This window comes from Coloeus monedula (genome assembly GCF_965178545.1).
Source record: "Coloeus monedula genome assembly, chromosome: 1".
In the NCBI taxonomy this organism is placed as follows: Eukaryota; Metazoa; Chordata; class Aves; order Passeriformes; family Corvidae; genus Coloeus; species Coloeus monedula.
The window spans coordinates 22,662,225-22,690,111 of record NC_138781.1 but is presented as its reverse complement, the minus strand read 5'-3'; the positions used below and the strand labels follow the sequence as shown (position 1 = coordinate 22,690,111).

At 36.6% G+C, this 27,887-nt stretch overlaps 1 protein-coding gene across 1 annotated transcript; it reads right to left on the bottom strand.

The window, feature by feature from the left end:
- Nucleotides 1–105: 105 nt before the first annotated feature.
- CFAP69 (cilia and flagella associated protein 69) lies at nt 106–27,887 on the bottom strand (the record flags this gene model as incomplete). The annotated part of the gene is given in 23 exon segments (XM_082296452.1): nt 106–282; nt 2,892–2,996; nt 4,768–4,854; nt 5,839–6,033; nt 7,123–7,199; nt 9,332–9,469; nt 10,004–10,196; nt 11,445–11,526; nt 12,549–12,667; nt 13,091–13,209; nt 14,464–14,628; nt 15,487–15,703; nt 16,181–16,302; nt 16,387–16,435; nt 18,444–18,567; nt 19,305–19,477; nt 19,606–19,757; nt 21,589–21,687; nt 23,138–23,214; nt 24,898–25,007; nt 26,029–26,094; nt 27,424–27,486; nt 27,747–27,887. Coding segments are annotated over 23 exon segments (2,850 nt in total).

Below are 27,887 nucleotides of genomic sequence, written 5' to 3'. Positions count from 1 at the left end.
TTACTCTTATGACATTCTAAGCAATTTATCAACTCATTAAAAACATTTATCTTGTATCTACATATAGGTAACTACATATTAATACAGCACTCTTTGGAACAGCATTTATTCTAAAGGTACTGATTTTTTCTTGACTGAGTCCAATGTTTTATCCTTTTTGATCTTTTTTAAGGCTCCTTTAAAAACAGCAGCCTTTCTAGGAGCATGGTCTGTAACAGCCAGTGGCCCTCCACCGTACTGACGAAGTGTACTTTCCACAGTTACTAAGCGACCAGGTCCGACCTGAAATACAAAATAAATACATTGCTTGACTTTCATGCTAGTCTTGCAAATGAGATGAGATGTGAATAATGAACTGCCTTTTGAAAATATTATTCAGTTGGTGGAGACATCTGCTGAGGTTTCTGAGGGTTACTAAAACTATCCCTTATACTAAATTCACAATTTGTTCCCATCAATATAAAAGAAAGGAGAGAGTGTTTTTTCAGCTGGTACTTTTATGTGCTCTGCTTTTCTGCCTTCATGTCTGATCTTATGAATGGAAAAAAAGAAAATCAAGCCTTTATTCCAATAGAAGTTTGCTCTACAATGTTATTTGGATTTGAATAGAGTATCAGCCACAGTTTGCAACCTCCTTATACATTATTACTTACTACTTCAAATAAAAAAAAGGAACAGGCCTTCTTCCTCTCAGAATGCAATTGCATAGAACTACTGCTCCAAAAAATCTCCAAGACTGAAAGACACATATCCTTTCCAGATTCATTACTACTCTTTACACTGAATAGGTTGGAGTCTTGGCATAAATATCCCTGAGTGACAGCTCTGTCTTCTAATCATGACCTACTGAAAAAAAATGCAAGTCCTTGAGTGCATGTGGTTCACATGTTTGACTACTTGACCTTGACTAAGCAACAACCATCTTAGTTTAATTTTCATCTCTCCCTGCTAAGGGTGTGTCCTGGGTTGCAGTGTATTCTATTACCATCCTCATGAGCTGTTGAAACCAGGTGGGGCAGTGTTTCCTTGCCTCCTCCCCCCAGACTGTCTTTCTGTTAATGGCCCATCATTGTCCTGCCGCATGACTCAGAGATAACTCCCTCCGGACCATCTTCTGTTAATGAGCCCAATCAACACCTGGCCTCATGACTCATTACCCCATTGTGAGATGCTCCACCCAGAGGGAGGAACCAAGCATCCCAGCGTGGATATAAGCTGGGACTCTGAACACCGGAGGCAACCCTTTCCACTGGATTTCCAGAGGACAGGAGCTACACAGCCACCACGGGACCTGAGGAAGAGCAGACCCTTCTTCTACAGGATCACCACTTCAGAGGACTGCAGCCACCATTCTACCAGACTGCTACCACCACCCTGCCTAACAGGGTGTCAGATTGTATCTTGACTCTGTAAGTTTGAACCAGTGTTTTATTTTTTACTTTTCTTTAATTTCCCCATTAAATTGTTATTCTGACTTGGTGCCTCCCACTGGTTTGTTTTCAAACTAGTACATGGTGTTTGGCAGAGAGGAGGAAGATGGCTGCATTAAAAAAATTTCCAGCCATATCTGTCATTTGTAATTCTCCTAAGCAGTGTACCCAAGGAATTTTATATGATGTTGCTAAAACATTTTTTTCTCAATACACCTTTTCTGCAAAATGGACTAACCTTTTCCTTGTTTTTATCTACAGTTATTGAAATCTTGATTATAGAACCAAGAAGCTACTTTCTTGTTAAATCCTCTCCCTCCAAGATATGAACATTCTTGGCTTGAGGTTTAAGCCTTTAAAATAAAATCTAACAGTATGTTTCTCTTCACTAACAATTTCCAGATTACTCATGTTTATATCAAAATTTTTCAGATACTTTCTGCAAAATATTGCTGTTTAACAGTCTCACTGTTGTTTATGCAAGTACCTAAATAATTTTTCCAACCCACTTCATCTTGCATTCACAGATGTTTTCCTCCATATCTTTCTGAAGTTTAAGAAAATGAGAGAAAAAATCTAGTCCAGCACTCTGAGACAATCCCCTTGCTTCCTATTAAGCTCCTTGCCTCTCCATCACATCAAACATAAACTTCATCTTCTCTTTTTCAAGTTACAGCCACCTTAGTTATCATTATTCATTCATGCCAGGGAGCCCATGATAATAGAATCTCTTGCCCTCATACAAGTTTGAAAACAGCACCTCGTGTTTATCCTTTTTCATTTTTCCTCACATGTAGGAGTAACTTACAACAAGCAACAAGAAACTATCCCCCTAAAATCCTCCTCAGCTGTGACGCTTACACAGAAATAACCCAGTTAACGCAAAACCAGTTACTGGCTAGACTGAGGATTCCCCCATGTCTTGTCATAACTCAACATCTAAATATGCTGTTAGGTGTGAATTAGATCTTAACAAAGGCTTTTTATTTTCTCACACGTCAATTAACTGATAGAAATGAGAAAAAATGTTTTCTGCAGATGCAAAAAGTGGCTTATCTGCAGACAGTCAGGGACATGTTACTGATAAAGGACACCTCTACAGATGTATCAAAGATTGCACAGATGTACCCAACCATGAAAGGAGGAGGTCTTGACCTCAGCAAGGTTTCATGAACAGCTCTCTCACAAGAGCTACATGTCACATAGCACAGGGATCATCTTGCCCACACTTTTTCAGAGTAATTTCCAGATCTGAATCTCATTCTGGCCAACTGCTTGTCTAAGGATATGTCAGAATGGGAAGTGGCAATTTGCAGAAGATACAGATTCTTTTTTATGTACTTGGACTTGTCAATATAACATTATTAAAGAAAGCATAAGCAGCAGCATGTATACAGCCAGAATAAACCCCATACTGCTTACCTATTAATGAAAATAAAACAGTCATTAAGGATTACTTACTGTTGTACGGACTTTTTTAATATCAGTAGAATGGATGGGTCTATTTTGAACATTTGCTTTAGATCCAGAAGCCTCTATTGCTATTTCCTGAAGCCTTTTTGCTTTCTAAAGATAGTAAGAAAAAAGGCAAAATTGTTTTAATGTGCATTAATTGTGTCATTTGCACTAGTTTGAAAACATACATACAAAATGACAAAATAAATGAGGTTATAATTCTATTTGTCTTTAATTTTAAGTACCCTTCCCCTGGTTTTTGACTCTTTCTTGTACTGATAACCCTAAAACAGAATAAAGGGACATGGCATTGCAAGGGCGGGAAGGGAATCCCTGCTGGCTGTGACCTGCAGGCTGTACTCTGTGCAATGCAGCCCTGGGTGCTGTGAGCCTCCATGGCCACAAGAGCACAGTGCTGCCTCACGATCAGCTTTCACCCCACGCAGAGCACACAGCCACCTCTCCAGGCAGCCCCAGCTGTACTGAGGCATCACAACTCAATCTCAATACAACCCGGATGAATGACTTCACGGTTTTTTTCCCCTGAGCTTTATGAGCTTTTGGTCAGCCCATCTGTCCAGTTTCTGAACAGCAACCCTACATCCCAGCATGTGGATTGCTTCCTCCAGCTCAGCGTCATAGAATTACAGAATCACAGAATGGTTTGGGTTGGAAGGGACCTTAAAGTTTATCTAGTTGCAACTCCCATGCCATGGGCAGGGACACCAGAACAGGTTGCTCAGAGCCCCATCCAGCCTGGCCTTTTAACACTTCCAGGGATGGGGCATTCACACCTTGAACCTGATGAGGATGGATACTGATTCAATATCCAAATCACGAATGAAAATGTTAAATCAACACTTTATTATCAACCCTGTAACTAACTCTGAGGAATATCACTCAAAACTGACCACTAGTTAGATTTTAGTCACTGACCACTGTCCTTTAGAGCCCATTAGTCCAGCCAGTTTTTCCCACAGCTTGTAGTCCACCTGTATGTAATCTATCCCCATTTTGACTACAAGAATGCTACACAGGATGGTGCTGAAAAACTTGACAAAGCCAAGGCAATAGGCATCCACCTTCCTTTTTCTCCAGGACAAATAATTTTATCACAGAAGGCAACTATGTTGGCAAGGCGTGATTTGTCCTTGGTAAATCCATGATAGTCTATACCAATCTCCTTCTCCCTCATGTGCCTAAAACTGCTTTCCAGGGACTCAGTTAAAACTAGCGAGTCTCTAGTTCTTCAGATCCTTTTTCTGGCCCTTTTTCATTTCTAATTCTAGCATACATCTTTCCATAGGCCAGGGAGGTGCTTGCATAGAAAGAAAATTGTTCTCCTTTGCAACTCCTTTGGGAAATGAAGAAAAATTAAATTTAGCTACCAAAGTTTTTCTAAGTCTGATTTCATTCGTTTTCCAACTTAATCTGGTTGCCAAACCAGGACTCTAATATTCTTATGTTCTTCTGGGAAAGCGCAAATATTGCTAGAAGAAACTGCTTTCTTCCTAAAATATTTCCCATCTTGAAAGATTTTGCTGTACTAAAAAAGGAGAGTGAAGAATTAGAAAAAATAAAAGTAAAAATGAACAGAGTTGTAGTTTCAACAGTTTCATAAGAAATACATATATATAAATCCACCCCTCAACTGCAAGTGACAATGTTGATCTCCAATTTGTGATTGTAGTCAGAAGAATCAAAGATTGTGTAACTTTTCCAATACATCTTATGGTTACTTCTTCTATGTCTGTGTGAATAAAAAATTTATGATCACTTCTACTTGAATATCCACATAATTCATTAAGAAATGTGTTTGGAACTTCAAAATTATTATAAATACATCATGAATGTAAATTTTTTGCTCCATCAGGTTTCTTACCTTCAATGCCTCATAGTTTGATGTCTGAGTCATGACATTTTCCCAAGATTTATTTATCAATTCTCTCTGTGGATGGGTAGCTTGGATCTGTAATGTAAATGAGACTTACAGGATGCAACAAAATCCTGTTCTCCTGATCTCTTCTGATTTCATTGCTTGTGCTGTTTGAAAAGAATGTTCACCTACACACACCTCTTTGACTACCTTAGCTCATCCCTCTCACCTGAGACTGGATAATAATGTTCTAATAAAGTACTTGCCCTTTAAAACATTCACTTATGCACTGCCCTTAAAAAACAAAGAGAGGCTTACTTTGTGCAAACTAATTTCCCTCTCTTCCAAAACGTATGTGGGACAAGGCCCAGCTCTTTCAGGAAAACTTTCTGTATATTCTTACTCTCAAATGTTGAATAAAAGAGATAGAATCAGTTCAGGTGACAAAAGTGCAGTCATCATAATGCAGGACAATCCCCAAAACACTAGCATGAGATTTCAGACAACTGGACCAACTGATCTTATTTTTCAGAAAGCAGGAGAGGGTGAGACAACAGATGAGCAAAACCACCAGATGTTTGTCTTATAACCAAAGCTGGAAAATGTCTATACCTTCTCATTCTCAGCATGCTGGGAAGTGCAAAGCCCTACTTTCTGAAGTAATAAAGCTCTGTGAATATTCAGCAAGGGAGCTTATACTAGAGACTTATATTTCATTTTAAGAAGCAGGTGTACTTGTAATAGGTACTTTGTATTGTTATCTGCTACAGACGAACACAGGTGCAACTCTAGTAACATAATGATCATTTCTTGTTAGCCCATTGCTGATGCATCGCCAATGACACTGCTTCATTTTTTCATGTTGCTCTCTAAATACTGTGGAAATTATACAAGCTGAGAGGACTGAGGTTATTCTAATTTAATTTAAAGTTAAAATTTTGCTGCTGAGACAGATTAAAACATTTTCAAGCAGTGTACACATACAGGATTCTCAACATTATATAATAAGAAAATCTGCACATAAATGGACAAAAAAGCTTAGGTGGGCTCTCCTTATTTTAATACTCCTTGTCTTACTTCTTTATATGTTTTTTCCTCCTTTTGGATTTTCTGTTGCTGTTGAATTTTAAGCACTTCAATCTGCAGAGCAACAACTGTTCTTCCAATATCTTCTGACACCTTTGAAATAGCTTTCAAAGTTCTCTCATCTGATGTAACAGGCCTGAATTCTTCTTTTATTTCTGCACATATTTCACTCCAAACCTCTGCAACCTGTGTGTGAAACATACACCACAGTACTTGATATTTATCTCATTTTTCAGTTCCAATTATCCAAAATAATCTAGAGAAACCATCTCTCTCTTTACCATTTGAATTCCCAGAATTTTTATGCAAGGTTAGACTGCACTAATACTGTGCCAAATTCATTCTTGATAAGCCTCCCTAAGACTTCTCGAGCCCAAACTTGATTCCAAAGAGGAGTAACAAGAATGCTGATAACTACAGCAAGTCAGAAGAAACAGAGATAGCTCCAAGATAGCAAATTACAAAAGCAAAGTGTTGAGTCCTACTGCCTACTACTTAAAATCTCAAATTGCAGACATTATTAGAGCAAACTGCAACATGAGCCATCAACAGAAGCTGGAATTATAAACCAAACACTGAGTCTTGCGATTTCCCGAACACTGCAAGCTCTCTCAGAGTTTGTTCCTAAGGATAAAATTATCATAAACTAAGGCATCTTTTGAGCAGGACAGCTCTCACAAAGCTTGTTACCCTGCTCTAGTTTCCTATAGGCACACCATTTTTAACTTTACACAGAATGAACGGATGGATGGATGGATGGATGGATGGACGGACAGACGGACGGACGGATGGATGGTTGGATACTGCATGTGGGGATAAAGATAGGAAAGCACAGAAGAACCTTAATAAGAATGTGTTTTTCATGTCATTTTTAATAGTGTCCCCCTAAACTGACCTTACTGGGCAAGGACACAGTCCTACTCTCCAGTCCTTCCCCAATTTCTTACTCCTGGCACATTCCTGTCTTGATCTGGCAAACAGTTAGAACTATTTTTTCCTGAGTTATTTTTAACTAGCATTAGTTTCTAGTCTTATTTTCTGCATGGTCACAAACATTTGTAGCAGTATGAAGCAAGAACCTGGGGATTGAGGCAATGTTGGAGGTGGGATTGTTTCTTTTGCTGGTGAATACTGGCTTTCACTATGTGAAATTATAGGTGACTTGTGACAGAGGGGACAGATTTTGAAGGATTATTTGTTTGTTGTGTCTTGAGATATACTTGCTATTTTTGGGAATGCAGGTACAGTAGTAATATTTGCTTGAACTATACTCACTTTAAAGTCAATATAACGTTGTATTATAGCAAGCGTAACAAAATCCTTAGTAGATAAGCCAGGTAAATTTTCAAAACCTAAAAGGATATTAATCACATCAGTATGATGAATTTATCTTAAAATATAATATTCTAAAAGAAGACATCTGGTTATATAAACACATGAAAATCTTCATCACACATACACCAGTCAGTCACTCTTGATCTTGAGCAGGCTTTTTGCTGGTAAAAACTCCGTTTCTCCACAATACTTTCTCTCTATAGTAAAATTTTTACTTATGAATGGCTTCATCAGCCTTCCAATCACTTGGCAGGCCAGGTTGCTACACTTTCGTGGTAAGGGTTTGATTTCTGTTAAAACAGTTGACTCTACAGATCACCGGTTCTAGGGCAGCAGTTCAGCACATAAAGAGTTTGCTTTAACTGTGAAGTAGCCAACAGGAAAATTACACTGGTGCTTTGTTCCAAAGCTGTGTAATGAGGTTGTCCTCCACCTTGTAGACTTTTGTCTTCAGAATAATGCCTTGAGCATTATGACTCCATCTTTTAAAAATGTTTCTAGTATGTGTAAAAGAGTAAGACAAGGAAGTATGGTTGCTGAGACTATGTTACATTTTTTTTCACACTGAATGATAATGGTACTTAATTAAAAAAAAATCTAAGCACAGTCTATCAAATCTCTTTCAAGACTTCATCATATCATCTGTGTGGTAACTGGGAAAGTAGCATCTATCTAGAGTATAATTACATCATGTTTTGAAGCTAAGAAATAACTGTAAATAAAGACCATTTACCACCGTTTTTCTAGATCATTGTGTTACAGGCTGTTATTGAGCTTAATAGTAACAGGAAGTTGCAGAGAAAAGACTATAAAATATTTCCATATGTTATTATCTTTTATACCATTTTAGTACTTCACAGGACAATGTATATAACTAACGTGGAAGATATCTGTGAATACAGGAGAAAGCTGGAAGAAAATCTTATGCCTTTTATTTTAGTAAAGAATCCAGCTGTGATCCAACATTTAATATAATTAACACTACTAAAATTAGTAAGAACCTGGGTTACAACAGAGGAGCAAATAGCTATATATTATTAGAGAAACTAAGGGTGTTTTCGAACCAGTTCATTCTCTAGGTAAAGCAGAGAACTGCTGAAGCAATCTCAGAACAATTACTGATTATCTTTGAACCTGCAGAGGATGGACATGAAAACAAAAGTAAGCGTACAAGAAAATCCCTGAAACCAGTAATTAGACAAATAATGTTTATACAGCTAAATGTTAACAGCAAAAAAAATTAATATCCAACATGAATTATTGAAAACTAAGACCCAGCTTTTGTCTACAGACAGAAAAAAAATCTCATGGATGTGGAAGAATTTATCACTTATCTTGACTTCAGTCTAGGTTTTAAGACAAGGGTATAATGAGTATTCATATTCAGTGTGTAAAAAACCAAAAAATTAGGAGGAACTGCCACACTTTGAAATAAAAGATTAAAATGCAAATTAATCTTGCCACTCTGAAAAATTATCTAAAACCACAGAATTTAATTCAGTAAGGACAAATAAAAAATTCTAATTGTAGGAATAGCCATCTGTACTAACCCAGGACGGTAGATGACTGTACAACATTCTAAGTTGAATGAGCAAACAATACCATGCCCCTAAGAATACAGCTGTTGTTACATTAATGTCTGAATGGTTATTTACAAGATGTGTAGAATAACGTAACTCTATTTGGCTCTGAGGCTTCTGTTGGAGTACTGTGTTCAGTTCTGGGAAGAATTTGAATAAATTGGAAAGACTCCAGGAAAAAAAAAAGAACAATTAGAGATTATGTTAGAAAATGCAATCAATGAGTAATATCTTTTTAAATCTAAAGAAATAAATGTAGAAGTGCTAAAATATGTGAAAGAGATATCTTGTGTGGGAAAATAAATTGCAGAGAATTTCAAACCAACTTTAGGTTTAGTCCTAAGAAAACTCTTCCTAGTGGTACGGGCAGCAAAATAGTGGGGAAGTCTTGAAATCCCAAACAAGGACTTTTAAAAACATAATGAGCAAGCATCTATTAATTAGAGAGTATTGATGATGCATCTCGATGTTTCCTTTGACCTTGTTTTTTTTTCTAGTGACTTTATCGATCACCAGTGAACAAGTTTAATGACAAATATGACACTGACAAGGCAATTAATTTATCTTACCTAGCTTGCAAAATAATGAATAAATTTTTGCCCGTATGCTCTCTGAAATTTCCATGATGGCAAAGGTGGGACAGTTGGCAGGCACAGGAATGACCTTTTGCTGTCTCTGGAAGCTGGTAGCAATAGGTTTCTTAATGTCTAATAATATAAAAACACAAAACCAGAGTAGAAAAATGAAGAGGTAGTAGGTTCCCAAACTTAGAGGAAGTCCATCTTATTCTGTAGACACCATGTAAATAATTTTGATTGTTTGGCCAAGAATTTGAACATAATATTTGGTCAGGAAATTTTAATTAGCATGACCAAAAATTTGTGAGAATAGCACTCACTTCTTTTTACACCATACAACAAAACACAATACCTATTGTGGAAGAAATTAAGTAGTTTAACTGTCCAGCATTGGAGAAGCTGGTCATGGTTCTGTTCAATACTTGGTTAATTCCCAGTTGATGTAGAAAATGCTATATAGTGGCCAGAATGAAAAGAAAATAAACGAATAAATAAGACGAAATAGAAAACACATGAAACAGAAGATAGTTTAGGTTTGGTAAGGATTACAGTGTAAAGTTATAAATGCTGATATTTACTGTCACCAGGATTCAGACTACAAAAGAAAATAATGTCATTATTTTACTGGACGGGTCACAGTTTCACACATATCATCAAACTTACCAACAATCATTCCGTATCGATCACGTTTGACTCCCAAATCCAACTCCTCCTGTCTCCATAACTGTATTAGAAGGTTTGCAGCTGTTTGATCTCTCTTCCCTCGCCAGATACTCATGTGCAAAGTGGTTTTAGGGTTGTCACAAAATTCAACCAGGATTCCAAGAATTATATTGCACAGGTTCTTTTCCTTTAACTTGGTCAAATAAAAAGTAAAGAAAGTTTTAAACTGTTCAAAACACAGGGATGTCTACCTTCTGAGAAATTGTGTAATATGTAATCAAGTAACTGCAAGCTTTTCATCACTAGTTTTGCACAAAACTCACGTATAAACTTGTAAATCCTTACAGTTTCTGGAATCCTGCTATGCAAAGTTCCATAAATCAAAGAACATGAGGGGCATGAGTGTAGGATCATAGAAGATGCACATTCCTGTGTGTAGAATTACTCAGTAGGTTTTGTGTACATGCCTCCAGGATCGTGTGCTGGAGAATACACTGCTACCAAAGTTTACTGTTGTAAGAAACAGACTCTGAAGGCAGAGGCTGAGCAGTACAGCACATCTTGTGTTTTGTGGCTAGATCTTTTGGCAGCAGGTGAGAGGAGGCAAGGGCTTCAAACTGAAAGAGGGTAGGTTTTGATTAAGTACTGGGAAAAAATTCCTTACTTTGAGGATGGCGAGGGACTAGAACAGCTTGCCCAGAGAAGCTGTGGATGTCCCAGTCCTGAAGGCTGGATGGGACAGGCTGGATGGAGCTTTGAGCAACCTGGTCTACTGGAAGGTGTCCCTGCCCATGGCAGGGGAGCAGGAACTGGATGATCTTTAAGGTCCGTTCCAACCCAGGCCATTCTATGATTCTGTTATTCTGAGGGTCTGCAGCCTTGGACTGCAAGAACATCAGGGGTTGATGGTACAACCAGTAAGAATGAGGAGTGAATGAACAAAGGAAGGTGTGTTTTTATTTTTAAGAGGTGAAATGTCTGTGCCAGCTCTGTGTCCAAGATCCCCAGAAGCAGCCATACACACAAGATACATGTACAAAGTAACTTCAAACATAAAAACTGTTAAAGCCATCAAGTGTTCTTACTAACTTCAATATGAAGCACTGAAGAGCTTTTCTAAAGAGAGGTGTCTTCCAAACTACGAGCATAGTTTGAGTTTTCTTTTCAAAAATAGTATAGCTCTGTTAAATTAAAAACTCCCTCTGTCAAATATGTATTAACAAAAAAAAATAAAAAAGAAAAAAGATACAGGGAAAATCCATACAATAAATTCTGAGCAGATGCCTGGGTCTGTCTAAGGGAATTAAAAACGCACTGATTTTTTTTTTTTTTTTTTTTGGTAGTATAACAGTCTTAGGAGATACTGCAGCAAAAATAATGCAATTTTCCATGTTGTTTTCCTACTCTTTCATTCTACAAAACCAATAATAAAAATACCTACTGCCAACAAATCCAGAAGGAGAAAAATGCCCTGTTTTTCAATAAAATAGTCCTCTCCAATGTAACATCCAATGACACAGGACCTTAAACAGAAATAATTTCACTTATGTAGAAACACTTTTATGCTTCAGAACATTCTACAACCATCTCATTTATTTTGCTGAATTGCATACTATTTGGTATGCAATGTGCTTCATACCTTCAGGGAGTAGAAAAATCATGTTTCACGTGCCTTTTCATTTACACCTATAACTAAATATACCCTGCTTGACTGCTCTTTCTTCTCCTGAAGATGGCAAATCTTCCTTGAAGCAGCCTAAGAAATTTGGCAGGTTCACAATGATTGGAGTATGTATTTAAACTGAAACGAACTCAGTAAACGAGCTTAAAATTTAACCAGATCATGCCCCTAATCTGGTTTATTGTACGGCCGTGTGAATATTTCTGCCAGCAAAATCAAGGGGGTGAGTCAAGCAAGACTTTTTTTTGGCAATGGTTTGCTTCTCCCAGATTAAAATAATCATACAGCCAGCATTCATGTTGCTTTTGCTTCCTTATTTCCTCAGCTATGATCATTAACAGAGAAACTAAAGAGATCTCCTGCATCAGTATTTTCTCCCAGCAAACATATTCGGTTTTCAAGTATTTATCAACCTCTGCCTTAGAACAAATTAACTTTTTATTTTCCTCCTATGTATTGGCAATCTTTCTGGCCCAATATAGCCAGTTTACAAACAATTCTTATGCTTACACAGTTTTTTGTTAATATTGGTCTGTTCTTGAGTATTATTTACTTCTCTAAAGTTATTTACAGACTCTAGCCATATGCATCTCTTAGAAAGTCGTGAGTAGCTCTGCATGTCAGGAGGTCACTCAGTGCAGGGAGTGAGGCTGTCATACTGAATCTGTATTTGGAATATACTGCATGTAAGATTTTCTACTTCATTTGCATCATTTTTAGTTAGTCAAATTTTATTAAGAATTTTTGTACATTGTAAATAGAATAAAGGCCTATATGTGCAGAGAAAGATCATAGCACTGCAGACCTAAAAAATACAAGACTTGACATTTTTCTGAGTTACTGCTGCAAAAATACTTCACTAACCACAAGCAGTCGAGTGCACTGAGGAGGAGACAATTGTGGCCTAATCCACTATATAACTTCTTTGGATCCATCTTAAAGAATGGGATAAGTATAGCAATTCCTTCACAGCTGAAGAGTTCCTGTTGAAATGTTAATTAAAGCAATGTTTCTTAAGCAATATTTACTAAATGTAAACATGTGAGAAAATACAATGGAAACTGAGAAATGTAAGTATTTATATTGTAATAAATCTGGTCCACAAAAGCAGAACATACTCCTTATACATAAGAAAAAGAGATTTTCAGTTTTTCCAAAGTGCTAATTCATTTCTTAACACACTTCCATATATCAGTTTCAAAATAATGTGAATTAACAATCAAGTATCTTCAACACTTGCTAGTGGATTTCTGAGTGTTTTTGCATTTTAGCTGTGTCAAGAAACATGACTTGTTAGCAACAGTTGACACCTGCTTTTAAATTAAAACAGAAAAGAAGTGTCCCTTAAATGAAAATATAACATGTTTTGGCAATGTCTGCACAGTATAAGGTAAAAAGATACATACCTTTCTGTGGAGATCATTATCACAGAGAACAGACAAAATAAATAAGGTATCAGCTTGGATTTCCAGTAGAAGAGTACTTTCTTTCTCTTTAGATTTGTTTGCTGCATACTTTAAGATGTCTGTAAATGGATATATTTTATATATATGAATGCCCCTATACACAATTCAAAATTCTATTACAGCTGTTGCTTTTTAAAAAAACTCAAATTTACATGAAAGGATTTTTAAAGTAAGTTCAGTTTTATCTCCTGTGTTTTTGTAATAGCTTACAGAGGTGCAGCACTTTGATGCTGCAGTTTCATGGCCTTTACTCTTGGTGACAGAGTTAATGACAGCAGTTTGCACTGATTTCTCCCTTGTTCAGACTCTGTGCTGCCCCTTGTATTGTGCCAGTGCAAGGAATTCAGGGACCTGATGTGAATTAAGGAACTCTTAGAAAAAGACAACAAACATACTGGTTCACTCTATTGTGCAGCTTCACAAACGTTTGTACTGACAGTGGAAATGTGGGAAAGACATGAAATACCACCATTGCTGAGAAAATCTGCCTTGGAGCCACTCTGTGAAAGAGGGCATTCATACACAAAGCTCCCCTAGAGTAAGAAAAGTTACTTGATTCTGATATGTAAGGTATAGTGTTAATTTTGCTTTCACTAAAAGCTGTAGGTTTCCACTGAGTTTTCACTGGAGTTCAACTGAGGCTATAAAATACTTCATTTCTAGGCTTTTTATTAGAACATACTCTTTGAATTCCAAAGGATCTTTCCTGTTTTGTTTCCTTCAGAGTACTGAAAACTTTCTGTTACTGTAAGAAAAGAACTTAAACCAGTTTGTTTTGGAACTTAAACCAAAATTTTACAGTAGGTATGTGTTACTGAACAGGAAATGAATGCTCTAAAATTGCAGGAGCAGTGGTTAAGCAGTTTTGTTCTGCTTTTTTTCTTCATGTTTTTCATACAAAGGCAACTTGTTATTAATTTTATTCTGCACTAAAGAGGAGTTGTGGAAAGCAACACTGTAATAGATTTAGGTGGAAAAATACTCGTGGGCTGGAGTTTCTGGGGACTACCACTATGAAAACAAGATGTACCAAATGCAGCAACATAAAGTGAGAAGGGGCAGCTTTTGCTCTGAAATTAAACACCTAGACTTTTAGAACTGTCTGTTTTGCTTAATTCATTCAATGGGTGTTGAAACGTAAAAAAATTTAAAATAAAATCAGTTACATTTTGGATTAACTGGTAGAGGTTTTTTAGTTTTTCAGCAGTCAAAGGAGTAACACACTAAAAACACAGCACACAAAAATACGTGAACATTCTCAGTGTCAACAGAAATGTACTAATTAAACAACAGCAATACAAATTGTGCTTTACCCAGTAGCTGGCTAATTGCTCCCTGGTCACACAAATTAATGTTCACAGCATCATCATAAAGGGACACAACAAATCTCAGCACTCGGAGGCCATAGCGCATTTGTGCAAGTTTGTTGCCACAACCACCTGTTCCATGGAAACTGTTACCTTGACCAAAGAAAGGATCTGTGGAGCAATATCAATGAATAGTAGTTTTTGCAGACAGTGTATGTTCAGAATGATAATGTGCTCAGGAAAAATAAAACCAAAAACCACCCCAAAACACAACAACAACAAAAACCCCCAAATCCCCTTGAAGTTAGAAATTACTCTTGTTTAAAACCATCTAGTAATATGCCTTTCCGTGTATGACTATACTTTTTACATACATAAGAAAGTTAAGATTTTGGTCAACATTTGAAATTATTATACATTTTTTAACCTTACTAGGTTCATGAGCAGTTTTCAAAACTCAAAATATATTCTTTAGCATGACATTTAATAGCAACATTTTGATCTCCATTCAACCCAAATAAAAATTTATTCCCAGGAAGACATATCAATTTTATAATGAAAAATATCTATCCTTAGAAATCTGGTCAACAAAACTGAGTGCCCTTAGTTATCTTTTTGCTTAGCCCACACTCTTATCTGATGCTCAGAAGCCAGCTTTAGTCCGGACCCTGTCTCTCTGAGTTAACGTGTCCTGTCTCATGGCAGGAATTACTGGTCTCACTTGGCCACAAGGGAAGTTCCTGGCTCACATAAAACACAGACAGTAGAGGTGTTTGGCTGCCCACACAGATGAAGGAATATCAGTATAGTGGCACACAGGGAAAGGGGCACCAGCTTATCCATCCATCAGCAGAAAAAAAAAAAGGATGGCTGTTTGTTTTTTTGGAAACATCTGATTCCTAAGTGACTTATCGAAAAACAATCATTCTGACATCATGAGTTTTACATTTTCCTTTCCTGTCAAAGAAAGTAAGTTCAGCTGAACTGTTTTGAGGTTACCTGTGTGTGAAAGCCATGAGCACCACTGACCTTGGCCTATACACCATTCTAGGAACACAAGGAGAAGAGTATTCGCTTGGCAGGACAAATATTTATCTACTAACACAGGAGCCACTGAAGCTAAAACAGCAATTGCATGAAGCTGTAATTCTTCATATTGGGCAGCAGACCACTCATGAAATCCAGGCTTTTGATTTGGTTTTACATAATAAAGTAAAGCTGGCATCACATGATTTTCACTGAGGAGCTGCAGAATCCAGAAAAAGAAAAAAAAAGACAGTTTACAGGTTTCACAGGCAAATAAGAAAAACCTAAAGCATGAGTCAACTTTATCTGTCCTACACTAACAAAATTTTTTTTTATTGAGAAACTATGTCATGAACACTACAAGTACAGGCAAATTCTCTTTATATTCTGTAGCTTTCCCACAGACTGTGGTTTGTTAAATTTTATTATGTTCTTCAGGTATATTTCAATAATGCTCTGCAGTCACTTGTCAGCAATTTTCCTAGCACGGTCCAAGTTTGTAACTTTCTAAAACGGAAATTGTATGCTGCTTTCCAACAGCAGGACTTGGTCTGAAGCTATGTATGAATTCCTGATTTGGAGATCAGATAATTTCAGTGTACTGGGCTATGCCAGATGGACAGATAAGTAATATTTTTGTGATTCCTTTGTCTTTTTTTTTTTTTTCACTTATTATTTCTGTTCTATTACAACTTACCTGTGCAGCAGATGGGTCTTTAGATAAGATTGCTATTACATTAAATAGTAACTTCTTCATCTCAAAGTCCTCATAAGAGTAGGTAAGTTTAAAACCTTTTACCAAGGGATTGGGAAGTCTAACTATGAAGGAAATTGTAGATAAGTTACAAAAAAATCATAATTAAAAGCAAAAATTGTGTAATTATGCAGCATGGAATCTCTTACCTTCAGTAAATGTTGCAAGTACTATTAAGAGCTCTGCAAATCCACTTTCCTAACAGGCATTCAAAAAACATACATTAATTACATTAAATTGCAGTGACATTAGGACTTATGATTTAATTTTGGTTTGGCATTCTTCTTCAGAACACGGAATTTAATGTATCCTATGGCAGGATAAACAGAATTTTATCAAAGAAGAGGTCAACAATTTGGACATTATACAACAATAACTAACTGCAGTCCTAAGGGTACAATTAAATCCATGTTTCATTCAGTACAAGTCTGAACTTCTATGGGGAAGTAGCAAACACATGTACTCACTACTATAATCTAACACAAGAAAACCATATTCTCAGTGCTCTTAGAGCTGTGTTTTTAAAAATGCATTTGTTCATGTTTTACATCAGGGTCATCCCTACATACAATTTTGTGGCTTCAGTTATGCAGACCAATACACTTCAAGTTTAGTGCATTTACAAGTAAACATATAAAAATTGCATGTATGGACAAGAAGAACTTGCCAATATCACACATGAAAAGCTCAGAAAATAAAATCTTGTAAATCATAGCTCCTAGAGAGCTAGGAGAAGGACAATAATGTCTAATATAACTACGGATAAGACCAAAGCCAGGAAGTGTCTATGCAGGACATTAGAGGCAAGAGAGTTTTGTTTCTGAGGTAAGCAATTCACAAACACACAGTTTTATTCTAACACAGAGAAATAATTATCATTATGAATTTTACATATATTTTAGTTTGGTTATGATGAGAAAACTGTTTTTCTTTTCAAAGGCTCAGATTCTTATGCTGATTTTTGAACTATGTAAAATACAAGACTGACTTTTCTGAAGTTGCTTGGATAGCATATTAAGAAAAAAGGAACATTCTGAAGCAAATTTCTCTAGTATGATCTATAAGGCAGGATTAAATGGTAATATTAACGTTTTTCCTACCTGATATTTATACCTTGTAAAATCTCTAGGCAGGCTGAGAGTAAAGAACCTAAACTGTTTTAATATTTTCTTTGCATAGAAACAATTTTTCTTCCTTTTAGTATAAGGAATTAAAAGTACATATCCTGTTTACTTATCTTGTAGGAAAAAAATGCCCTGTTTCTACAGCTAGATAAACAATTTGAATGTTCTAGACATCAAATATGTTGCTGCTCTAGTACAACAGACATTTCATACTAGTTAGTGTTAAATGAAAAGCTTGAATGAAAAGTCTGTAAGATTCATTACAGACTACAACATCTGTTTAGTAATACAGCCAATTGGAAAACTTCAATTCAAGAAGAAAGTAATATATTCCTGAACAGCCAATAGATCCACAGGGATCTGACTGCTTAATTATTCAATATGTTTGTCACAACTTCATTTGAAGTTCTAAATCTTAACTGTAAAACAAGAGACTAAAGGAATGTTAACATCTATAAAAAGTTAATTTCTCTGCAGGTTTCTCATAAAAATTCTGGAATATTACAAAAGAATGAGTCATCTACATTTCAGGCAAGTCATGGTAGTGAATTATGTGATGCAGTCTTTAGAAGAATTTATGTGCCTCTTATTAACTGGATCTAAGTAATTATTTTCTCAGAATCTTACTTAGAGCTCCTGAGCTGATTTTTGGACAACCCTTCTTGTTCCCAGTTATGAGGCACACATTGAATTTGGGTCATATGAATATAGCCTGCATCTTCAAACAACAAATGAGATTTAGTGCGAAACTCATTATAGGAGAATGGCACGTTCAAGACTCCGTACAAGAATTCAAGAGTTAACATTAACTTTTGTACATAAATAACGTTAATGCGATTTTCTAAGTATTAAATAAGGTTGACACTAGTATTCTGGGCTAATGACCTACAGATTTTAATTCTCTTTGAGGTAAAGACAATTGCAGAAAGAAAAAATGTTTTCTTGCTCAGCAAACCCAAGAAAGAAAAAAGCTCTGGAAACACAGCAGGAAAAAATATTAGAACCCTAATGGGGAAGAATACTGAGCCTACGACAGCATAGGAGAAGTGATTAGTCTCTGGAATACAACTCTAAATACTTACAACCATGGGCACTGCAGGGTTTTCAGCTACTAATGTGGCAATCACCAAGAGGTCATTCCGTAGCTGATAATCGCAGCGCCGGAAGCCATGCATGAGAAGGTCTACAAATACTTCTTTCAACGCACTTAAAAGAAAATGAAATGCATTTTACCTTTCCTTTGATATTCTAATGTTAGACAGCTCCATGTATATGAATCCTTATTGAGAATCATACTTTTCAAAGCCTTAGGGTTTAACTGCAAGTGAAATTACTTAAAACTTTATTATGAAATGGACTCTTTTGGGTACCACTTGACATCCAATTTATTCATATATGCAAGATGCATGTATTAAAAATTGCACCTTCCACTGTTTGTGTTGTAATTAATTATTGCAAAGACACAGTATTTACTCAACCGTGGAACTGGACATTGCTGAATGATGATTGAGAAGAAATATCTAATCTTAAATACTTAAAACAGTCTAACAGGAAGAACCGGTTATTTACTCCAGCAGAGGATCTAGAAATAAACCTTGTATATCATGGCATAGAAATTCCTTCTAATTTTATAACATAAGCATTTCAACATTGAAGGAATACTAGCCTGTTGAGCCTAACGTGGGAGCTTGAAAATGCTGCAATTAACTTTTTTATGGTACAAAGCAATAGACAGGGTTATTTCTCCTGCACTGTGCAGCAGAACACCTTGTTCTTGCCCTATAACAGCAACAACTGTGTTAATACTGAAAACTTAATGAGGACATAATAAGAGATCCATTTGCATTTCTCTCAGTCAATTTCAAACAAAATGGTACACCACAGAATACTTTAGATGTCTCCAAAATTACAACATTAATTAATAAAATACTCCATGGACTTACTGTACACATTCCAAGCTACTGAGCTGATTAACAACTTCTTCTTTTGAGGTGTTTTCTAGCAGGTTCCATAGGATATCTGAGGAACGGAACACCAGCTGTCCTGAGGGATCAGCACCATTTAGATACAAACAGAGCCTGCTGGCTGCTTGGGCCTTCACCATTAGTCCACAATTTCTTCCTGAAATTATGAAAATAATGAGTAATTAATTCTCTGTAGGCCAGTAATTGTTTCAGGCATGTTCACAGAACAAATGATCTAGGATCAGTGGTAATGAGATTATTGAAAGAACAGTTTGTACTAACCAGAGATGGAAAGATGCTGGAGAGCTTTGAGTACCCACAATTTCTCAATAAGTTGATTTTCAACTAACGCTAGTGACAAAACAAGAGTTTCTGCTAATCCTCCTACTTCAGCCATCTGGATTTTATAGCTTGCACTTGTTGGCTGGTAACCTGCATATAAAATAGCTTTAGTTATAATGCAATAAATACTCAGAATTTTGGTTATTTCATAAAATGTTCATCCTTTCTCAAGAAAGAATTGAGAATCAGGTACCATATTTCAAGCAGTCAAGAAAAAAAATCCAATACACAAGACCTGCTTTTCTTGTATCTGAATAGTGCCTAAAACATATCCAACAGACTCACTCTCAAGCAGACTTAAATGCTACATAAATTAAATGTTTCTTAGGATTTAGACAATGAAAGCAAAAGCAGGGTTACAGAGGTGAAAAACTTTCTTCAGTCATGCAGGAAGTTGTTGGTGCACAACCTAGTTCTCTTTGGTAGCCTGTTCACTAGAGAATTATTGCATTCTATCATCATATTACTTAAAATAGGTGAATCCAAACTTTGATTTACAAGGTTGACTTTTTAATGTGTCTGTTTTTACTTTTGTCCATGCATATGCAAATCTGTATTTTATTACTGAATTATGGGGAAGGTGAAACATTGAGAAAATAAATTTATATTTATAGATGATAACTCATGAAATTAAATTTTATCTTAAGCAGCCTAAATATATATGTGTGTGTATATATATAAATATATGTATGTCTAATGTCATGAAGTACAAGCTTGATAAATACAGATAATGCACATGGTGAAATGAGATTTAACTAAGCATAAACTCTGATAGGCTCCAAGTTGATACTACTTTATAGATAAGAGAACTCTGCAGGGTCGAACTTTGGCAAGATTTACATATATTCTTAGAGATGAAATATTTGACTTTAAAAAAATCACACTGAAACACATTCTTCATTTTAAGATAACATATCTTATTTTCCAAATCAGAAGAAGAATAACATTGCTCAATTACATACACTTATCCTGATGGAATTATTTACAGATACAGAACTAAATGTACACAGAGCTACTTGCAGGATTTGAGTCTTGTTCGTAAGGTAAAAACAGATTTGGATGCTTTCATATTTCTAGAATTTTGAAAGGGCTGTAGTAGCTGCAGCTTCTTTAGGCCTCCTAAAATAAATGAAAACTTGTAAGAGGGCACAGGACTAGTATCACACTGCGTGAACGCAGCAGGGGAGCACATTGACATCAAGCATGCCCCTTGACCTGCACTTGTAAGCCAGACTGTGGCAATGTTCACCTGACGTTTGGCTGCCTATCAATCCAGTGCTGTCTCAGAGCACAGTGATGCTGTGCCCCTGAGGGAGGGGATCTGTGACTGACTTCACCTGACAACAGTCTCTGGCACCATCTAAGAGTCAAAGGAATTATATAACAGTGGATTCTAACCATGCCTGAGTTCATGCATAGCCTCTTTCTGTAGAGACAAGTCACATGATTTATTCAAACCTATGCTCAAATGTGTCCATATAATACAAACTCAATCAAATTTAGAGAGGTTCAGATCTATCCCTCACAAGTGAAACCAGAGCCGCTTCTCTCCAGGCTACATATAAGAAAGCAGAAAACTACATTTCTCTTCTTATAATTCTGATCCTAACTACTTTTTTTCCCCCTCCGCTACCCACATTTCAGAGATCTCATATCAGTTCACAGTTTCTGGATGCTATTTAATACTAATTCTGTAAGTGTAAAAATTAATTCCTTGTACAATAATGAACTTCTCTCAGATTTAGAGTATGCACCTCTATAAAAACATGTTAATTGCACATTTGCCAATTATATATATGCTATATATTTAATATATGAGATATAGCAACCATAGTTAAAAAGAAAAATTCATCGATAGCTAATTAAAAGAGGCACTTCAAAGTAGCTGGGATCACTAAAAAGTAAAAATACTGTGCTTTACCTGAAAGTAGTTTTCGTGGTAGCTCCGTATTATAAAAGCTAACAATACACTTACAGATTTGTATTTTAACTTGAGAGCTTGGCACTCTCATCAAGTAACCTGTCAGAAAGAGAAATAAATGTAATTTACAGACTTTTCAATTTTTTTAGAAAGTATTCTTAACACAGTATCTTCTTTTAACAGCACCTAGTATTACCTTTGGTCATATCCCCTACAAATCTGTAATCTAATGCAAAGTTCATAAAATATTCAAGAGACAGACTCCCACACCAGAGAAGACAAAGGGGTATTAGAGGAGTAGTGTAAGTTTAATCAAAAAGTTACCTTCTGTTTCATGGCTACAGAGACTTATAAGACGCTGGATTTTATTCCAGACGTTGTGGAATTCTGAGGAAAGCTACTACACTAAGGTGTTGTCAATCATTACCACGTCATCAAAAACTCTTCTTCTAAGCAGATATGATATGAAATAAAGGGAGCATAGAAAGAGATCTTTCTCACATGAGAATTTCATCTAGAGCTACCAGTGTGTAATATGAATAACATACACAATCTTTCACATTTTAGTGTCTTTTTGGACATGTAACTCTAAAGAGAACTGTCAGCAACTAAGCGGTCATTCTGCTTGGAATTTGTAAAAATAAAGACTTCTAAAAGTCTTTTTTAGACTTGGATTTGTGAAAATAAAGACTTCTAAGAGTCTTTTTTTACCCATTTCAAGGATATTTCTTTCATGTGTGACAGGCTGATTGGGCTACCTTTATACCATCTATGTCTTACTATTAACTGAGCCGTATTATCACTCTTGCTCTATTCTGAATCCTTTTAACCTACAGTGCTTACAGGATTTTCTTTGAAAATCACAAACGTGACATGAAAGAAGATGTAAAAGGATCACAAAAAGATATTTTGGCATTAAGAGGTCCAGTGACATTAAGACATGACTGACACCTTTTCCTCCACAGCACTCCTAAAAGAGATTTCTGAAAGACAGAAGCTCATGGCTCAGATGCAACAGGAAGCTGAAGCCAGAAACTATTGCTCTTAGTAAGGCATGGCATTAAACTGTCTTGTAAATTGCCTTTGCAGGTGATAATTCTCAGGCTTTTGGGTTTTGAAGGTTTGAGCTGGAAGTCAGGAGTTACTCCTTCTCGCTTGTGTCTTCCATTTGGTTTCAAAGAAGCAGGAAGGATATGTGTTCCTCACATCCCAGGTTTCAGTGTTTACAGTAATACCCCCATTCCTCAGATCAAAATGAAATGAAATAGGCTATATACAGGTTTAATTCTTCATCTGTACTGATAAAGTATTTTCATGTAGCTTTTGACACTGGGAAATAGATAATTCTGCTAGCCAATCTACAGGTTAGCTGTAGAGCAAAGTAAAAATTGTTTCTAATGCTATAAAGCACAGAGGATTGAATGAATAATTTAAATAAATTACCTACATTTACTAAGGAGTAACAATAAATTAAAATCCTGCTAATAATACAGTTGATTTTATTGTAGCATAATAACAATTTTATTGTGGCATATCAGGTTACACTCACCCAGGTGTGCAATGGATTGTGAAACTTCAACGGAATAGTTTACTTCATCAGATGATTTCTTTTTTTGAAATGGTAACCTGAAAAATGAAATTTTAAAATATTACAACTATGCTTTAATCAAGTCACCAGAAAAGTTCAGCAGCTCTTCTCTTCTTCCTTGATAATTTTTGCAGATAAGGACACTTTTTCCAGGATGAATGCATTCTTTGCAATGCTGATTCTACACTGAGAGCTTCACAATCTGCAATGACATGTTGGCAATTAGTGGTACATATTCATAAATAATACCTTCATAATTCAAATATGATGCAACAAGATGTGCTGAATAAACAAATGTAATTTAAATGTGGAAGACTAAATCCTATAACCTAGACACTGCCAGGCTACTGCAGAGCTAGGCTACGTACAGACATGTGCAGAGGTGGAAAAAAAGGGATCATATCTCTGGGCAAGACCTCTTGAAATGGATAAAAGTAAAGCAAATAAACTGACTCCAAAGAGCCCAACAACAAATTCATTTTTAAGAACCGAATATTAATAAATCCTCAATAACATATTCAAAATATTCAGATATGACATAAACATGTAAGTGCTAAAAACTGTCTGACAGTAAACATTACAGTATTATGCTAAAGTCTCTGCAGCACATACTGTAGAAGCAGCTTTCCGGTAGGTTTACCTCTGTAAACACTGCCAGAGGAAAAAAAAAAAGGAGAGAGAAAATAATGGAAGAAATGTTGGGGGAAGCAGGGGAGGGAGAAACAAGACATTATAAAAAAAAAAAAAACAAAGTGGGAAGAAGACAAGTAAATAGAAGTAGTTATGAAACAGTGGAATATTTTACTGGAGAAATTAATGTATCTGAAAATGAATCTAAAAAAACCAAACCAGTCCCTGCCTCTGGTTAAAGCATTCTCTGTCATATGAAGTAGTAGTGAATTGTGGTGTAATTTCCATAGTACAGAAATTAAAGCAAAACCCAAGGGTGCAATTTTCCAAAATATATTCATTGCAGAAACCACAATTAATGCTGAACTGCTCTAACAGATGAAAAGCCTCACAGCTGCATTTTATCGACTTTATACACTCATTCTCAGTTTTGTCACGCTTCTACCAAACACCAAAGAAAATTAAACTCCGTGATGTACCTCCTCATTCCCCACTGTGTGGCAGCAAAGACAAGCAGTACAACTGAGGGTGATGAGGGAACTAAAAGATTCAGCTCAGAAGTTCTCTGTTTATTAAGCCTAACAGCTGAGAGGAAGCTATGTAAAACTGTATTTGAATAACTGTTTTACTATCCCACTAATTTTCTATCTGGCAGTTTTTTTTTTTTCTTCCTTATTCTCCCTAAGTTTTTAAACTCACTTAAGAGCTTGTCTGAAACAGCAAAACACACCTCAGTACTACTTACCTGCTGAATCTTTTGAGGCCAGCAGTCCCAGAATGACTTAGGCAATAAGACACCTTGGGGAACCTTGCTTCCAAGCAAGCTGGGCCAAGTACAACACAGTTTTGAATTATGTAGCATCTAACTGCATAGATACTGAACTATTAAAATGGGCCCCTCCTTCATGTCAACAGAAATTGGACACAAGTAAAAGACAGTTAATGAAAAGGAAGGATGATACAATAGATACCTTGCAGATACAGGTGCTTTGTAGATAGATACTGTATGGATATGTCAGTTGCCTTAGAAAAGGTATAAACATGTTAATAAGCAGTGTTTAAGTTCCTAAAAGAGGGGCTGAGGTACTCACCCAAATAATTTAATAAGTTCACATAAAGGCTCAGTGAAAGCTTCTTGTTCATTCATTTTTTCTGCACACAGGTTAAGAATTTTGGTAATTTGTGCTACATTCTTAAGGGGCTTTTAATGTAAAATTAAGGAAATCATATAGTTGTACCACTATGAATCAGAAGAAAAAGCTGAAAACTGTGCTCATCACACCTCAAAGACACAATCAAGAAAAAATAAGACCAATGCTTCTAAAGTTAGGTGTTTAAAAGAAGTATGTGAGTCAAAACTTAGGCTTTTTGAAGCAGCCTTACTTTTACATAAGTACAACTTTTGCAAATCTGACTTAGGCGTCTTCTTAGCTAAACTCACTGGAAGTTCAGCACTAAATTTCTAAAAATGAAGGATGAAAAGTTTTACATCACAGTGTCAGATTTACCTATCTAAATTCTGAGACAGCCTTGTGATATTTAAATTCTTTTCTACTCTATTCCCAAGTGACTAACTGAAGTTTGAAAATCTGGACCCAAATACATATTGAGATTGAGGCACAAAATCAAAACTGAACAAATAACTGAGACTGAGAAGTTACTACCATTCCACTGACTCACAGAAACTGCCTTTAAGTACACAACTCAGCTGTAGTGTGATGCCTTAAATCACCGGGCAGTTATCTGAACTGTATGAAATGAATCACATTTTCCTGTATGCTGACACCCTTCCTAGTACTTCTCATTATTGGAACCTTTCACTTTGTAATGTAAACATGAAAAAAAGTTAGTCTGACTTCATTTTTCCTTAAAATGTCTCCTTACTGGAAGTCATTGCTTTTTTATCTGCTGTTTCTTAAGTAGTGGCAATTATAATGCTTTTCTATTCTGAATTGAAAGTACACCAGTTACATTTCGGCTGCTGTACAGGTGAGAACCCTCTTTTGAATTTCATGACAAATGAATATAATATCCAAGAATCTTGCCAACCTACCAGCCTTGGCTGTGTGCAGACAAGAAGGCTAGTGGTGAGGATGTATGTGGATCATCCCTATTCTCCATGTGGAAGCATAATACAGCATCAAATACTTGGCTGAAAAGTCAGAGTATTACCATACATATAACACCATGACTTCAGAATTCAACAGTGGCAAAAAGGATACAAGTCCATTTTCAAAATGCTTGACTACCTTCTTGAGAGTTTTCAGCTGCTCTTTTTCCAAATCTTTCTTAAGTAAGAGAATGAAAAGCAGGTTTTAATTGCAGTTTGCCCTAGAACATTAAATGATTATGTTTATCCCCTTTTAAGTTTAAATGAAAGTGGAAACCAGATTAAAAAGTTTACAAGACACAATGAAATTCTGAAAGTGCTTTGCAGCAGGATTAACTCTGCAATGAAGCCTCATTTCTAAGTATGAAGTCTGTTCTCTTGTAACTGAAGAGGCTTTTAAAAACTCCTGTTCAAACGTGTGGACTCCTTAAATTCTTTGGGATTATTTGCAATGCAACTAAGAAAGTCAAACCTATGTCACCCACAACATAAATGTGTAAGCATGTAGATCTAAGTGGCTTAGAGTGCTCTGCACCATTAGGAAACAGCCTTCAAAGCTGAAAACAACTGAAGTGAGGATATGTCAGGGTGTGTCAGCGATGTACAGCATTCATTTCAGCTCCTGCAACTTGAGGCAGGCCAGGAAGCCGTTTCAGGAATCTACAAGCCCAGAATCCTATGGGCATTTTATCATACATCTTATGCTCTATACAGAAGCAGTAAACAATATAATCTGGCACTTTTTTCTTCAGACAGTAAGTTTATTCTATCAGTTCTGTATTTAAAAAGGGGGAGAGGGGAAAGATATAAATACTTCTCTGTGGGGAATTAATTTAAAATGTGCTAAGTTTAATCAAGCTCTTGTTTAAGAGTATAAATTATCCATATTTTGGATCAAAATTATTTGATAGCTTAGTGAATTTAATCTGCCAAATCATCTTGTGGAAACTAAAAATCATCTGGAAAAAGCCCATGAGATGCTGCTTCTCCTGTGTGCCTAGGTAGTTGTATTTATTCTTCAACATTGACCTTTGTGCATTTCTCCTTCATTTAGAATCACCTCCCTGGAGAACTGTTAGCAGTTAACTTGGACAATTACATGAATTCATGACATACTTTCAATAAGGTTGTATGTATATCTGTTTCCCACTGTAGGTTTCAGTACTCTAAAATTAGCAAACAGGCTAGAATTCTTCACGTCTAGTTGTTGAATGCACATGCTTTTGTCTTTTTTAAGTGCTTGTGTGATCTCTTTCTCTGCGTATTTTTAACATAAACCCAGAATTGGCACCATTTTTTTATAACAATTATCATCTCCAGAAGCATTCAAATACCAGAAGAAATACTCAGCTTTGTGCTCTGTAGCTCCAGTCACCTGTGCGGGAGTTTATTCAGGGTGGGTGCACTAAAGTAACTGTATAAAATATTTGTCTAAGCCCCATTACTGCCTGTGTAACTGAGATAGCGAGGTACCAGGGTTACTTACTGAGTTATCAGGGTTACTTACTGAGTCCGAACTTTTGAGTAGTTTGATGATGTGATCCAGATCCACCGATCTCAACTGTGTATCCTGAAAAAGCCACGCTTTTAACTTTTTTTTTTTTTAATTTCGAGATTTTGCTTTTAAGGGTTTTAAAATGTGAAATAGCCGCGTTAAACCAATGTGAATTTACCCGGGGACAGGTAAATCCAGGCTGTGTGCGGAGCACAAAGCGGGGCTTGTTCTCAGTCCGAGGAAGCCGCCAGGGCAGGGCAGGGCAGGGCAGGGCAGGGCAGGGGTTCCGGGCCAGCAGCAGGGCTGGCGGTGCCCCTGCCCGCGGGAGAGCTCACCTGAGCGGCTTCCGTGGTGTTCCTGCGCCGCTCGCCGCCGCTGCGAGAGGGGCCGAGAGCCGGGGAGCGGGAGGGGCCGAGAGCCGGGGAGCGGGAGGCCGCCCGTGAGGCGAGGGGCTCGGCCGCGGCCAGCGAGGCCAT